This window comes from Martes martes (genome assembly GCF_963455335.1).
Source record: "Martes martes genome assembly, chromosome: 7".
NCBI classification, from domain to species: domain Eukaryota; kingdom Metazoa; phylum Chordata; class Mammalia; order Carnivora; family Mustelidae; genus Martes; species Martes martes.
In genome coordinates, this window is record NC_137894.1 from 123,996,664 (window position 1) to 124,014,037 (window position 17,374).

Here is a 17,374-nt window from a genome sequence, read left to right on the forward strand (position 1 = left end):
AACAAGGACAGTCTGATAAGCTCTGCAGATGACCTTCACCCCTCTCCTGGAGTTATCTTTCACACGAAGGGCAGTATTCAAGCTGCCCTACTAACTCGGTCATGTATGCACTGATGCTGGATAAAAGTCCAGCATCATAATGAGGTTTTACCGTGCAGTCTTTTGTTGGTAGACTGCTTTCTTACTTTATTGCTTTTAATCTTCGTGACAGTTCTGAGAGGTAAGCCAGGTTTAATGATCCTGATTTTGTAGATTAAGAAACTGAACCTCAGGGTTGTTACAGAACTTGCCAACGCTTCTATGCTACTGAACCACTAAACAGGCAGAGGGCACTATCCACAGTAGGGCCCAGGTCTGTTCCACGACACGGCCTTTTTTTTTTTTTTTAACATTTTTTAATTGTTTGCTTATTTATTTTTGTAGCACATGGGACTGCTCACTTAAGTGCATTTTTAAATACTTTTTTCCAAAAATGAAGTCCAGGCATATTGCAGTTTTGGTTCCAGAACACTGCAATGAAGGGAATATCACAATAAAGCAAACACTGCAATAAAGTGAGTCAAATGAATTTTTTGGTTTCACAGTGCCTATAAATTCTGTTTACACTATACTAGAATCTACTAAGTGTGCAATGGCATATGTTGTGAAAAAAATGTACAAACCTTAATTTTAAAATCTTTTCTTGTTAAGGATGCCAACCAGCCCTGAGGTTTGGCGAGACATGGTCACTGATCAGAGACCACTGTAACAAATACAAGATGCACACTGTGAGTGCACAATGAAAAAGTTTGAAATATTGTGAGGATTACTAAAATGTGACACAGAGACCCAAAGTGAGCAAATGCTGTTGGGAAAATGGTGCCAATAAACTTGATCCATGCTGGATTGCCATAAGCCTTGTAAAAAACGCAGTACCCGTGAAATGCAATAAAATGAAGTATATTATGCTGATATATCTTAGTTTCCTATCACTGCTTATTACAAACTTAGTGGCTTAAAACCACACAAATGTATCATCTTATAGTTTGAATGTCAGAAGTCCAAAAATGGACCTTACAGGACTAAAATCAAGAAGTTGGCAGGGCTGTGTTCCTCCTGGAGGCTCCAGGGGAGAATCCATTCTTTGCGGTTCCCAGCTTCTAGAGGCTATCTTCTTTGGCTCATGGTCCCCTTTTAGTAACAGCATCACTCCAAGCCCTGCCTCCATCATCAAATCTTCTCTTTCTCACTCTGACCTTCCTGCCTCCCTCTTGCAAGAATGCATATGATTACATCTAGGACTCCTTTGGATAACACCAGAGAATAATGAGATGAGAATCCATGGAATGGAATCATAAGAGACGTGCTCTTTGGGGTCTGGTTTCTTTCACTCAGCATAATGTTTTGGAGAATCATGCATGATATGCACATATCAGTAACTCCTTTTTGTGGCCAAGTGGTACTCCATTGTTTATCCATTCACTGCAAGGTGAACACTTCAAGTTTTTCTTTTTTTTTTTAAGATTTTATTTATTTATTTGACAGACAGATCACAAGTAGGCAGAGAGGCAGGCAGAGAAAGAGGAGGAAGCAGGCTCCCTGCTGAGCAGAGAGCCCGATGCGGGACTCGATCCCAGGACCCTGGGATCATGACCTGAGCCGAAAGCAGAGTCTTTAACCCACTGAGCCACCCAGGTTCCCCACTTCAAGTTTTTCTAAGATCTTCCCTATTTTGAATTTAGCCACTGTGAACATTATAACAGAAGACATTTTGTGTACACATGATTTCATCTCTCCTGAGCAAGTACTTAAGAATGAGAACATTAGATTAGAGGGTAGGTATGTGTTTACATGTACAAGAACTATGGCTAAGAATTTTATTCAACAGTTATACCCTTTTATAGCCCTACCAACTGCTCTACATCCTCACCAACATCTGTCAAAGTTTAGCCGTTATGGTGGAAGTAAGGGACATTTTGTTGTGATTTTAATTTACAGTTCCTTGGTGACGAAAGATGTTGAACACCTTTTCATGTGCTTATTTTCTACTTACCTATTTTCCTTGCAAGGGTAGGTTCAAATCTTTTCCATTTTTTTGGTATTTTTATTATTGTGTTTCATTGTATTTGTATATTTATTACAGTATTTTATGGTTTTATTTATTATATTAATATACTTACATATTACATCATATTTATGTTATTCATGTTACTTAATTCATCTTTATTTTATGTCTATGCTGATAGCCTGCATAGTTTTAAATAACACATTATGTGTTTATTATTGAGTTCTTCATAAATTTTGGACATAAGTTCCCTTTAAAATATATGGATTGCAAATATTTTCTCCTATTTTCTCTATGGCTCATTCATTCCTTTTCTCAGCGATTTCTATATACAGAAAGAGATAATTAGATTTAGAAATGGGTATAGATATGTGTAGTTATGTATATGTGTATTAGGAATGTGTATGCATTCATATATATACACAAACATATGTGCACACATACACATACACACACACACTTCCTAGCTCCGTCTCCTAAGAGACTTCAGAAACATTAACACCTCAGTAGTAATGAGTACTCCTGGAATACAAACACCATTCTCCACTGAAAGAAAGCAGACCTACTCGGAGAAACGGCTGATTCAGGACCAGATCAGGGAAAGCAAAACAAATATACATAGTGCAAAAATGTAAGGATGTGCTCAAAAAGATATAGGAGTCAGTTTGAAGAGGCACGCCCTGGCTAAATCTGAGATAATCTGAGCATCAAAATAATAATGATAGTAAGGATTTTTATAAGCTATCGAGTAAAGAACACCTGAGTCTCTAACAATGTAAATTAATCAATTAAATGCATAAATAAATAAGAAAAAGCTCTGCCTGCATTAGAAAGCTAATTAATAAATGTAGAAGGAATGATAAGAATTAGAAGATCACCAATTAGCAGCTGTCATAGTAATTATTGATTCAGGCAAGAATCATGAATATACATGGTAAAACTAGTGGGTGAATGTTTAAGGAATAATGAGATACTTACACAATCTCACAGTACCTTTTTCATATTAATTATTATATTAACATATATTAATTAGCATAACTAACATTTTAATTACAAAAGTCAATGCAGTGGAAATCCCTCTTTAGCCAACTGGGCAACATTATCATTGCCAGGATTTGGAATAACCAATAGCATTTGGCTCCTGACATGATCCCCTTAGAAGAATTCAGCATCATTTCTGTGATGGTCTCACCATATGTGCATAACCCAAAACTAATCATGACACCAACTGACATTAGGGTACATTCTATGAAATAACTTGTTTATACACTTAAAAATTATTGGTATCAAGAAGTTCGGAAACACAAATGCACACACACCTTCAGGAACTATTCCAAATTAAAGGACACTAATGAGATGGGACAGACTGTATGGACCCGATGATCTTGGATTTTCTACTGTTAAAAAGGACATCATTGTGGCAAATTGGCACAATATGAATGAAGTCTATAGATGACAGTACTGAATCAGTGTTAACTTTCTAACTTTGATAACAGTTCTGTGTCTAAGTTAGAGAATTCCTTGTTTTCAGGAAATACTAACACATGTAGGGATAAAGGAGCGTCGTGCCTACAAATTTTCTCAGTTGTTTTAATTCATGTGTGCCAGTATATACACAAACTTTTCATGCATATATGAAATATGTACTTATTAACGTATATTTTAATAGATATATAACACATATATTTCTTTTTTGTCAATGCAGCCCTTCTAGTTCGATTTATATGAAATCAACATGGCATATGTGGAAGCCTATTCGAGAATAGGAAATGATCAGCACCCCCATTTTGCATCAAAATGTTTGCATCAAACTTACTTCCAAGTGACTTGTATTTACGATAATATTGTTTGAATATTTTGAGGATCCTTATTTGAGGATCCTTCTCTTAGGATCTTACCGACTCAACTTTGCACTTAACAATCTGAATTTCTAACCAGTGGTGTGAAATTCCACTGAATCAAACTTTTGAGTAAAATTGTTTTAACTGGTTACTTTATTATATCCAAACTATTAATAAAGAGGTTTATGCAATTATTTGCTCATTCTCGTGCAGGCGAAGGGAAGGCTCTGGGCAATTATCTAAGCCACACTTCAAGATAGCCAGTATCAGAGTCATAAGAAGTAGCATTCTGACTACCCCTAAATATTGACCTTAAATTCCCTAAACCATCTGGCCCCAGATACTTCTCTGACATGCCCTGTTCCCTCTCTCCCGTCATCTCCTCCCTCACCCACTTCAGCATCCACAGGGCTCTTTGCTGTTCCTGGAGTATCACAGACCTGCTCTTGCCTTGGAACCATCACTGGGGCTGCTCGTTATTCCTGGAAGGCTCTTCACACCCACATGTTTTAATTTTTTAATTGAAGTGTAATTAACCTACAGTGTTATATTTCTTTCAGATATTATGCAAATCAAAATCCCAATGAGATATCACCCTATACCTGTCACAAAGACTAGATCCACTCCCACATCTCCACAGCTCATTCCTCATCACTATAAGTCTCTGCTCAAATATGAACTCTACAGGGAAGCCTTCCCTGACCTCCCTGCTTTAAATTGAAATGGCAGTCCCCACCTACCCACCATTACCCTATTCCCCTTCCTTGATAGTTTCTTCTCTCTAGTACTTGACACTTTCCAATAAATTATCATTTACTTATTTATTTTATTCTCTTTTGCCCCTGGCTAGAATGAATACTCTATGATTTTTGTCTGTTTTATCGATTGCTGAATCCCCGGCACCAAGAACCTAGTGTGCCTCCCAGTTGTTTGCGGAGACAGAAACACAAAGAGCAGCCCCTGACAGTCAGGAGCTGGTTTGGCACTCAAAACCAGGCCATGTGATTCCCCTCTTGGACTTAAATAATCTCAGAATACCAACCACATACAGGTTACTCTGAGACAAAGCAAACCATTTCACAATTTTATTTAAGCACAAACAGAAACAAGTTCCCTGTGCCACTCACGAAATACCAAACACTTCCTCTCTTGGCTAAAATAAGTAGCTACTGGGGCACCTGGGTGGCTCAGTGTGTTAAAGCCTCTGCCTTCAGCTCGGGTCATGATCCCAGGGTCGTAGGATCAAGCATGCATTGGGCTCTCTGCTCAGCAGGGAGCCTGCTTCCTCCTCTCTCTCTGTCTGCCTCTCTGCCTACTTGTATTCTCTGTCAAATAACAAATCTTTAATTAAAAAATAAAAAAATAAAAATAGAATAAGTAGCTACTGTTTCTTCACCAATGATAGCTTTGTCTTCATTGTAGTCTCCTCTCCTTTGAGGTGAGGTTTACTGATGGATTTCTATGAAATCATGGAAATTGGGGGTATTTCTAAGAGCATCCAATCTAAAGCAAACCCAGCTTCCCTGGATCCTCCCACCAATTACCAACCAAAAGCCCAAATTCTACACTCGGTTCTTTCTAAAGGTCCCTTCCTGAGACATGGAATGTGGTATTCTTCCTCCTTGCAGAAAGTACAAAACCTAATGTGTTCAACTACAGGTGTGTCCTTGGTGGCCTTTGGCTGAAGGGCATTAACAGTGCCCAGAAAATATTTGTTGAAGGAAGGAAAAAGTAACGGCTAATCTATGATTATAATGTTCTTTTTTTTTTTAATTTATTTATTTGACAGAGAGAGAGAGAGAGAACATACAAGTAGACAGAGCAGAGGCAGAGGGAGAGGGAGAGGGAGAAGCAGGCTCCCCACCAAGCAGAGAGCCCAATGTGGGGCTTGATCCCAGACCTGGGATCATGATCTGAGCTGAAGGCAGACACTTAACCGACTGAGCCACCCAGGTGCCCCAGACTGTACTGTTCTTAACCCAACATTCACCGATTGAACACACTGCCATCTACTCAAGAGTTAAGTATTCTGAATTTAATGGGAGCTCTAAACTGTTTATCTCCACCTTATAAGGTTCACTTAAGTTCTTACTGAAATCCAGTTTTAATCCAGTCTTTCTCCAGAAGTGGCAGTTAACAAATCTATGAAAAAATTAAACCAAAAGATGCCTGTCGATTTATTCATGGTATAAAGGTATCCTGGCCTTTCCTTTTACCTGGCATTCCACTCTGTGTAGAAAGGCTATACACCTCCAAAGTAAATGTCATTTCTACCAATGAAACTTGGTAGAGCCTGAACACACACACCACGCCTATTCCACCAGCTCCAAGCTTAGGTATTTTGAATCCTGTGCTCTGCGGTTGGGATCTGTACTCTGACCTTTATGACAATTATAATTATGCAAAGTTACATGTGCATTCCAAGCTTATTTGATTACTAATGATGTACCTGCTCTTTACAATCCTCGAATTATACTTAATACAATGAAGTATAAAGTCATGGTCCATTTCCTCAAGGAGCAGAGAATATGCATGAAGAGTTGCCAGGTTCTATCTCATGATACAGTGCAAGGCTTTCAATTTTCATTTATCTGTGAGATATAAACACAAAAACAAGTACTTTAATGTACCTCATCTATATCAAAGAAAGTACATTCTTCTCTAAGTTCTAAAGGGGGAAATATCCTGCTCCTTGTCTCTCCTTAATCCTGCCCTGGCAGATACATTGGTACAAGTGCTGACAGCCTGTGCACATGGCCAACCGAATAGATGCCTAAGAATAGCACAGGAAAGGATATACTTGACTAGAGTTAGTGACAATCACTGCATTCTCAGGAAAAGGCTCTGGGGATTATCTTACCAACCTTAAGCGAAAAGCAAACTGGATTTATGTCCATATTCAGGAGGTTCTCAGTAGGTGCTGGTTGCTTGACTCCTGTCAATGGAATAAGGTCACCTCAGTGTCATCTGCATGAAGAAGCACTTATAATCTACTTCCATGGAGGCCTATGCTGTGTTGTAATGCAGAGGAAACAGGTTTTCTGCAACTTGGAAGTCTATGACAGTGACCCAGAACACTGATATGGACAAGTTAAACAGAATACAGACAGCTGAGCAAATATTGAAGAGGACTATGAATTAATAAATAATATTAACATTTTGTACAAGTACAGTCAGTACAGAAGTTGAACTGGGAATGTTGGCAGGAATCATGAGGAACGTACGCCTGGACTAGAAAAGGCCATGCAGAACTCACAACCTTTTTGCTATTTAATCATCATGCAACCTAGCAGGCTGAAAAAATAAATCTGGTTTTCCCACACCATGTTCTAGACCAGCTTTGGAGACTTGGAATTTCCCCAAAAAGTCACGGTCCTATGAATATTCTCATAAGATATCAATTACTCGTTGTTGGTTAAAGACAATAAGTCTAGCAGCTCTAAAACCTTTTCATATTAAGGGAATAAAACTAATTCTATTAGTCTCTATACAATCTACTATTTTGAGTTCCGTCTTTGCTTCAACCAAGCAATCAATAAGAAATAATATTTGTAGAACATTCTATAATTAAAGAAGTACTTTTTTCTTCCCTATCTCTTCTGCGATATGAACCTCAGAACACACCTGGTGAAGAGAATATTATTAATATACTTATTTTACAGAGGCACAGAAGAGTGAAGTAAATTTCCTGTATACTAGGGATGCAAATGTTCCTTAATATTTCCCTATAAAATATCTTAAGATTAAACTTATAACTTGGGGTACCTGGGTGGCCCAGGCGGTTAAGTGTCTTTTTTTTTTAAGATTTTATTTATTTATTGAACAGAGTGGGGCAGAGAGAAAAAGCAGGGGGAGCAACAGGCAGAGGGAGAAGCAGGCTCCCCGTGGAGCAAGGAGCCCAATGCAGGGCTCAATCCCTGGACCCCAGGATTGTGACCTGAGCTGAAGGCAGACACACAAGAGACTGAGCCACCCAGGTGTCCCTAAGCATTTGACTCTTGATTTTTCCTCAGGTTGTGATCTCAGGATCATGAGATCAAGCTCCACATTGGGCTTCATGCTCAGCAGAGTCTGCTTGTGATTCTCCCTCTCCCTCCTTCCTCTGTTCTCACTCTCTCTCTCTCAATAAATAAAAAAAAATTTTTTAAAAGGACTAAACTTATAACAGATAGCAAGTACTTTCAAAATCTTATTATTAAAATACTTCGTAAGTAAGGCATATCTATCAAATGCCAAAAATTATCTAGTGCTAATAGATGGCAAGTCCAATGCTATATACCTATATATTGAATTATATAATCATCTCTGGCCACTGAAAGTTTGCATCCCACCTAAAAGGGAAGTTTGGGGGCGCCTGGATGGCTCAGTGGGTTAAAGCCTCTGCTTTCGGCTCAGGTCATGATCCCAGGGTCCTGGGATGGAGCCCCACATCAGGCTCTCTGCCCAGCAGGGAGCCTGTTTCCCTCCCGCCTCTGCCTGCCTCTATGCCTACTTGTGATCTTTCTCTCTCTCTCTCTCTGTCAAATAAATAAATAAATAATTTTAAAAGGCAAGTTTGTGAATGTCCTGTAAATACTTAAAGAAATAAAGAGTAATGAGAACTGGCCTGGTCAGAGAAGAGGCTGAGCCAAGATGAAACACAAGTGAAAGTGGGAAGGATGCCATGGTTGTGGTTCAAAAGAAGCAAGGGCAGTAGGGAGAGGGTAAAGGAGCCTATGACAAGAGTTTGTTCATGTGGAAATCAGAAATGTGTTCATGCAGCACTTAGCATGGGGCCTTAAATTTAAGAAGCACTTAGGAAAGAAAAAGATGAAAAGGGAACCCAAGTCCCAAGCAGTGAACATTCCCTAGTCTATCAATCAGATCATAGCTGCTTCTCTTGTAGAAGGCAGAAACTTCCCCAAGAAAGTATAACTGCCAGCCCAAGTTCCTGTTTTGTCAGTAGAGGTTCAAACACTTTTTGATTCTAAGAAAATTTTTAAATACGAATTTTAATTTAATTTGAATTGAATTGAAATTTACTTTTAAAAGCAAAATTAATCTGGCTCTATGGTTGCCTTGAGAGTTGAAAAGAGAGTGATGTTGATGAATATTGCTAGAACTCAGGTGCACCAGGTAAGGTAAGGGAAAGTGAGATCCCCAATAGGCAAGTTTTCAATGAGAAAGACAAAAATGGTCACAATGACAATGTTACCTGGCTGGCTCAGCCAGTAGAGCATGTAACTCTTTTTTTTTCTTTTTCTTTTTTAAGATTTTACCTATTTATTTGACAGAGAGAGAGAATATAAGCGGAGGAGTGGCAGAGGGAGAGGGAGAAACAGACTCCCTGCTGAGTAGAGAGCCTGACTTGAGGTTCCACCCCAGGACCCCACGATCATGACCTAAGCCCAAGGCAGACACTTAACTGAATGAGCCACCCAAGAGCCGCAAACATGCAACTCTTAATCTCGGGGTTGTGAATTCGAGCCCCATGTTGGGTATAGAGTTTGCTTAAAAAACAAAATCTTTAAATAATAATAATAATTAAACAGTAACCACATAGCTCAAATTGTTAGGATGTGATGATTGATAAGATGAAAAAGGGAGGAAAATATACCAGAATTTACTCTATGATTTAAAATCAGAGGAACTCTGAGGAAACACTGTTAGTAACAGAAACAGAGATCAGTGCCGAGGAGGTCGCAGGAGAATAATAGGACAATAATTTACTTCATCTCCTCTGATGTCAATGTGGAACAGCAGTTAGTATTTTGGGTTGTTGTTGTTTTTTTTTTTTTTTTAGGGGGGTCTGGTTTAACAGTTTTTTATCCTTATCCTGGAAAAGAAGATTTTTATTTAAAAAAAAAAAAAAATGGAAGGGCACCTGGGTGGCTCAATGGGTTAAAGCCTCTGTGTTCAGTTCAGGTCATTATCCCAGGGTCCTGCGATTGAGCCCCCACATCAGGCTCTCTGCTCAGCAGGAAGCCTGCTTCCCCCTCTCTCTATCTACCTGCCTCTCTGCCTACTTGTGATCTCTGTCTGTCAAATAAAAAAAATAATAATAAAATAAAAAATTAAAAAATGGGGAAAAAATGCCTGGAGGTATTGAGATATGTGGCTAGGGTGGACTTGCCCAGAAACCTGACCTCAAGGGACCTGAGGACTGAGTTCAACTCAGTTCCAGGACCAAGCTGACGGTGGGTGGATGCTAGGGAAAACAGAATGACACAATTTGATGAATGGGCAGGAACACAAGCTACTGCCCTGCTACCCAGTGGGAACATGCCTGGAGTTGGTACTTGATACACAAGGCTATTTCGTCGTCTGCAGTGCAATCACCCTCACCTTTGTCTCCAAATACACCACTCCAGCCTCCTGAACTCAGGAGGAAGAAAACAGTGTAACTCACAAAAAAGAGAGGGATAAGGACAAGGGTTTGAAAGGCTTTTTGCAAAGGCTGTTAGCACGTTTCCCAGATGATTATTACCTGGTGGCCCTCCTAAAACTGACTACTAGCATTGAAATGATCTGCACTGAATGGGGTTTCTTTCCATTTGTTTTGTCAGGGAAAGGAAGAGGGGTAGTGAGTTCCATCCCGGTTTCCCTATATATGGCACTGTTTTATCTAAGTTCAACAAAATACTTCGAACTCGGTCTAGCTGTTCTACTTTTCCTAAGTTAACTCTCAGATGTGTCCAATTCAAATTTTCTAAATAAAACAAAGAGGAAGAACAGCTTAACACATTACAAACGCTTAACCTTATAAAGTGTGTTTCTTATACATGCTGGCTCAAACAAACAAACAAACAAAACACCCTGTGGGTTCGTGGCCTTGAGCTAACGTCTAGCCCAGGTGTTACTCGGTAAGCTCTCTTAACTTCAACACCCACCTGCACTTTTAAATCTTGCTCCATAATGGGTTGCGTTTTCCGAGAGCACACTTCGAAAGAGGCCCATGAAGTGTATTGTGGGAATTGTAGTCCTGGGTGACTTTCTTTTCTTCCCGGCCCTGGACTCACGCCCTGATTCCGGGATGGTTGAACCCAGGATCTACCAATTAGCTGGGGCCATGTCGTGAGGCCGTGGTCCAACCGGGAAAGCCGGTGTGGGAATCTCGCAAAATTATTGGTCAATGTATGACCCCGGGGGCGGGGCAATAAGGTGGGCGGGAAGACTGCGGCGATTGGGCACAGAGCCCGAGGCGGCGGGCGGGGATTGGCTCCGCTCTAGGGCAGGGAGGCCTGGGAAGGGGCGGAGGAAGGAGACCAGAGCAGGAAGAGCAGCGGCGAGGCGGCGGCGGTGGCTGAGTCGGTGGTGGCAGAGGCGAAAGCGACAGCTCCAGGGGGTGGCAGCGGCCGCGGGAGCAGGATGCGGGTCCGAGTTGGGCTGACGCTGCTGCTCTGTGCGGTGCTGCTGGGCTCGGCCTCGGCGTCCTCGGGTCAGTATCCGCTCCCTCGGACTGGAGGCCGGGAGCCACCGCCCCCCCGGCCTCCATCCCGGGGCAGGGCCGTGGGGGCTCAAGCTGGAGACTCCACTCTCTCTGGTCACACGTCGCACTAGCCTCTCGCTGTCATTCCTCGGGCTTTGGCTGGCCTGGGATAGAGCGGGTGTTTAGGGAGCTAGAGAGGGGAGGAAGGGAAAGGGCGGTCACCCTGCCCACACCTCTCCTCACTTAACAAACTTTACGCGACTCCTTGCGAGTGAGGAATTGACTCTTGGGGAATAAATCCGGATAGCTGGCTTAGCTCCACAGTGACACCTGAGCCTTACTGGAACTTCCTCAACTCTCAGACAGATTACGTGCTTGGGATTTGTAAATTAAGTAGTTGACACACCTGGGTTTATCACTGAGCAGAGCCGAGTCCATCAAACCAGAATGTTGACGGTGGTTTGGTGGATTGCTTAACACCTGAGGCGCCCCTTATCTCCTGGTCTATTTAAAAATGAAGACTTTTGATGTAACTGTGTCCACTCTCAATCCCTTTTTAGGATATATTCCCGAGAAAGTGGTGTTTATCTCTGTCACCGTGTTTCTGAGTTGCCCCATGTTTGTTGACAGTAACTTTGTGGATTTTTTTTTTTTTTTTTTTAGGGAAATCTAGGTCCCTGTAAATTTAAAATGTATAGCACCTGATTTTCATGTTTTGTGTAGATATAAAAATTCATGTGCTTTTGAGTTGATTTTCCAGTTAGCGGCTTAATACTAGGGTTCTGAAATGTATTTTTCTTTCTTAATAGTTTAATCTGCCTACATCTGAAAACTTCTGTTTTGGGAGTGTTGATAAAGAAGCACTTAGTGTTTCTAAATGTTGGTAAAGAAACAAATTAGTACAATAAAGCTTTTGAATTTTAATCAGTTTAGTTAACAAAACAGCTGTTCTGTGGCTTTAAATTTTTTTGGAACAAGGCAGGGTATAAATGTCAACTTTTTTTTTTTTCCCAACAGAAAATTTCCCAGATGGTTATTTGAATCCCCAAATTATCTGTCCTAGTTGTAAGTCAATGCCATAACGTCATTCTGTTTCTAAAATAAGAGGTCTAAACCTAAAATTCTATCCATATTGTGGTTTGAGATACCATTTCAAAAGCAACAAGCATATGCTAGTTACTTTACTGCCAACATCATGCCTTGAGGTCTGCCTTCCCCCTTTTTAGTAATGGTTTGTATTCATGACCAAATCTCCAAAACTACCTAACTCTTGAAGCACTGCTAACAATTATTTGACCACAGGAAATATGAAATAAACTGTTGAGTGTAATCGATAGAGTACCTGATGGGCCATAGACCACTTGCATCAGAAGTCCTCGTAGGAGTTTGTTAAACATGCAGTTTTAGGTCTGGAGCAGGTCGGGGTATCTGTAGTTAAGCTTCACAAATAATTCTTCACACTAACGTGTAAGAGCGACTAGTTAAAGAACACGGTGAGTATTCCTCTGAATTCAGTTTGCAGAATTTAAAGAAAATTAAAGCCCTACAAACATTTTCCTGCATATTCTGTTAACTAGATTTCATATGCTTAAGAGCTTCACATCAGTGGAAATGGTACTTGAAGAAGTCATTTAATCAACAATAGGGATTCTTGGGATGTTATAATAGATTACTCGTACTGAAGTGTTAAATCTTGGGATTGTGTTGATGTAAGCAGAGAACTGGGTTCGAAAATGTCTGCTCAGATTTCCATCGTAGTTCACCTGTGCCAGGGCATTTCTCTGGCGGAGCCAGAATCCATACTTAGCCAGAACTAAAGCAACAGAGATGTGCTGACAGGTAATAAAGGCACTACTGCGCTCAAGTGCAATTGTAGTAAAACACTTGTGTGAGGTAGTTTTAGAAATTGAGTGCATGGATTTTCAGTTGACTTTTCTTATTCATTAAATTACTTATGTATACAGGAAGTCAGCCCCATTATTAAAGATTTGCTCCTATTTAAAAATCAAGTCTTGGACCATAATTTTTTGTGGATTTAAAGTTTGAATGTTACTGGTTACCAAAGCAAGTTGCATATTTACCAGGTATAATCAGCCAACAAAGGGAATCTTGATCCTATCACTGTTAGTAGCTGTTATTTCATATCTTGTTTTAAAGGCATATAAAAATATAACTTTTTATTCAAAATACCTTTTTTCCTATGAGTAAATAAAGGAGAAGGTTAAAAAGATAGTTCTCCATTTCCTCAGTAATGAAAAATTCTATGTTTTCTCACTTAGAAATACTTGTTTTCTTATTTTCAGCAGGAAGAGACAAATGGTTTGCTTTTTCTTTTTTCTCCCTTTATGCCGTGTTACAAAATCTTTTAAATTAGGTCCACCACTAAGTATTCCAGGTAATAGTTCTATTAGATATTCAAAGAGTAAATTTCAGATTGCAGACGATGTTTAATTTCATTATTCTTTTCTTCCCTAAAACATTATTGTGAGTCAACAGGACAGATGGTATTATTCTCTTTTGACAGGTTGAGAAAGAGGAGGCTGACCAAGCTTGCTATTTTGAACCACGTGTATAAAATTAATATGTAATGAAGTGAGGTTTTGAACTTAGCTCTCCAGGCCTCGATTTTGGAGTAATTAAAAATCAGGAGTATTGTAGGATCTGCACAGATTTAGTGGTAAAGCAGAGAGCAGATGTCTGCTGTCTTTTCACCAAACTCTTAGGACTTCTGTGTTTGAAGGTCTATCAGTCTGTTTAGTTTACATGACAAGTTGGAAAATGAATTTATGATAATTACTTTTCCCTGAAAGAATATCCCCGGTACTTTTTGCAGTTTGGTTGGCTGATATAATAAAGATGAAAATTAGTCTTTTTCAAAGGAACGTGTACAATTACTAAAGTAATGTAAACCATTATAGTCTGGATGTGATACTGTTGAATGAGAAATCTGTAACTCTTCATTGAACTCTTGCATTTTTTCTTGATGTCCGTGTTCTGCTAAGAGCGTTATTATTTTTGTTTATGCATAACTTAAGTGTCTTTGTTACCTGACTAATACATATCAGAAGTTTCTAGATTATAAGCAACTTCTATAAAAGTGTTATGTGAATAGATATATCAGTTTGAGAGAGAAAATAGCTTATGCTTTAAGACTACCATCTGGAGTAGACTTTCCCATTTAGTAAATGAGAAAGAATTCTCTTATTTACTAGTAACCTTAGTATATATTGCTAGTTTGAAGAGAAGAGAGACAGAAGCATGATGCAATTCATGTGAAATAACCGTGATGTCACAGGTTTCAACATCTCTTGGAGTTTAAAAACACATTTTGCTACTTGAATATGTAATAGCTTGTAGTATCTCAAATGTACATGTCTTCAAATTTACTTATAGGTATCTGTGTTATATACTTATTTGCTGCATATGTGACCTGTTGTGAGAAGGTACTACATTTCATGATTTAGTGATTAGTAATTTAAGAGCTCTGGCTTATTTAAAGTTTGGGGTTATACTATATACATTTACACATTTAATGCCTGCTCTTGATACATTAACTAGTTAATGTTTGTGATTATTTAAACATATCCACTCATAAAACTTTGATATATGGTAGAGATGAATTTTTTTTCCTTTATCCAAATGTTGCTGAGAATGGAATTTGAACCATGTGTTAGAATTTGGGCTTTGGGCAAAACTTGTGAAGAAGTTAGCATGAAGGATGATTGTTAATGAAGTGCCATCACTACCTAAATGTTATAGGTACTGTGGGATAATACATGCTATACCCTTCTCTTCCCCACCCATCAGAAATAAAACATTTGGAAGGTAGTCTAAAAGTAGTAAATGTGAAAGTAACTATAGTTTAAGTGTTCTTTGAATTGACAGCACTTTTCTTATATGGCAAACCTCACTAGTAGACTAGTTTTCTCAAATATTCAAAAGAAACAAATACTATGAAATAGTGTTGTGTATTTTACACATAATGAATTGGTTATACTTCTTTTTTTTTTTTTTAAGATTTTATTTATTTGACAGACAGAGAGCACAAGTAGGCAGAGAGGCAGAGGAAGGGAAGCAGGCTCCCTGCTGAGCAGAAAACCCAATGCAGGGCTCCATCCCAGGACCCTGGAATCATGACCTGAGCCGAAGGCAGATGCTTTAACCTGCTGAGCCACCCAGGCACCCCAGGTTCTTAAAGTTAGCTCACTACTTCGATAATATAAACTCCAAAGCATATTTTTGTTACAAGTTATAAATAATATTTAAGATATAACCATATGAAGTAAAGATTAATGGCAACTGTAACACCAAATTTTCTAGTAAAAAGCACATGGTTTTATAGCATTTTGTCTACTGGTCAATTTCTTATATAGCTTATGAGCTTATAACTGAAGGTGACTCCTGGATAAAATCAGATCATTTTAAGAAGAAGAAGGAAACCTGGAGACCATCTAACAGTTGTTTTTTGTAAACTGCCCAGGAATACAATGACCAAACATAAGCATATGGACATTTGTGCTCAGTGTGTTTGTATAAGATCAGGAAAAGGAGTAACAAGTAGCCAGAATAGAAGTAATAGCACAAAAACACAGAATAATAGAAAATTAACATAATTGGACAAAGCGAAAGCAATAGATGTGAATTTGGAAGAAAGATGTAACCAGGGGCTGGATTCATTGTTTATTTAATATAAGATACTGATTCTTAATAAATAGATCTCATGTGAGTAAGTACATGATGGTATGATGCTACTTTTTGCTTTTATCTGGTTAACTCTTCAGTGAAGTAGAACACAAATCCTAAATATCTTAGTCTGGCAACTCTTCTGTCGCGTAATAGTAATTGTTAGTGTCCATCTTTAGTAGTCTCAGTGAACAGTAAAATGCTAATCAGCACCAGCACTAAAATAAGCCCTATAACTCCAGATTCTGAGCAGAGGAAAATAATAGGTGGAACCCTGAACCACAGAATCAGAGATTTATTTTTTAAGTTTAGCAACTCAGTAGTAGAATAAATACGAACTAAAGAATTGGATGGTGTCTGAGGAAGTGTCTCGTTTTGGTAGTGGTGAGGGTGGTGGTGGTAATTGGTCTTTTTACCTGAATGAGGCACTAGATGAAAGCAGTGCCTTCCCAGGGGAAAGAGGAAGAACCGTTCCATCTAACCCCCTGCTTTCCTTTTACCTAATCTTTTCTGTGCAGTTGTTGAATGCAACCGATCTTTAGATAATTCTAGGTGTATTTATCAAGTGTCTGATTATTATTTGTTGTATTTATCAAGTGCTTTAACAATACCTGTAATTTCCCAACAAGAAGGATGATGAAATTGTCTTAAAATTTCTTTACAGATGAAGAAGGCAATCAAGATGAATCCTTAGATTCCAAGGTGTGTACTATAATCTGCATTGACCAGTATTTGATGCCCAATTTAAAAGCATGAATTACATGTCTTAGGATATGAAATCTGTCTTTTGAGCAACAGAATGGGATTAAGGGGAAAAAAAGAAAAAAATATATAGCTGGTATCAATACACTAGTTCTTATGGGGAGAAAAAAATCACTGACTTGAAGGAGACAGAATAATATTTTCATTCAGAGTGTTGGTTGTTAGGTTTAATTTTAACTTGAATGTGCTGTGTGTGTAGAGCCTGAAGGCAGTAATATTCTACTGCCTACTGAGAGATTGATTTTATCCTGTTTTTTTAGTTTTGGGTTTTTTTTTTAATTTTGAAGACTTAACTGCCATTTGTTTCCACTTCTATCAGTTTTTATAAATCTGTAGAGTTAGTACATTTAAATTGGTTTGTTGAGTGAATAAGGCTGATTATGTATCCAAGGAGACCATTCAGTTATGATCTCTGATCTCTAGATTTGAGGGAATATAGATGAGAAACAGAAAGTTGTAGTACAGGGCTATCATAAGGGCAAGTATAAGCTATGTTGGGAGTTTGTAGGGGCCCCTACTCCAAGCTTCAGGAGTTAAAGAATGCTTCCTGTGAGAAATAACATCTAAGTTGAAATCGGAAGAAAGAGTCAGGTTAGGCAAGTGAGGAAGGCATGTAATGAACACATACCAAAGTTT

The 17,374-nt window shown here is 38.9% G+C and overlaps 1 protein-coding gene across 1 annotated transcript in view; it reads left to right on the forward strand.

Moving 5' to 3' along the window:
- Positions 1-11,113: 11,113 nt before the first annotated feature.
- The window catches only part of SEL1L (SEL1L adaptor subunit of SYVN1 ubiquitin ligase), a 51,529-nt gene continuing 45,268 nt past the window's right edge, over positions 11,114-17,374 (forward strand). The window contains exons 1-2 of the mRNA XM_080809128.1: positions 11,114-11,302; positions 16,641-16,678. Coding sequence (XP_080665254.1) covers positions 11,233-11,302; positions 16,641-16,678 — 108 coding nt within the window. The 5' untranslated portion in view covers positions 11,114-11,232. The remainder of the gene's footprint in view (positions 11,303-16,640; positions 16,679-17,374) is intronic.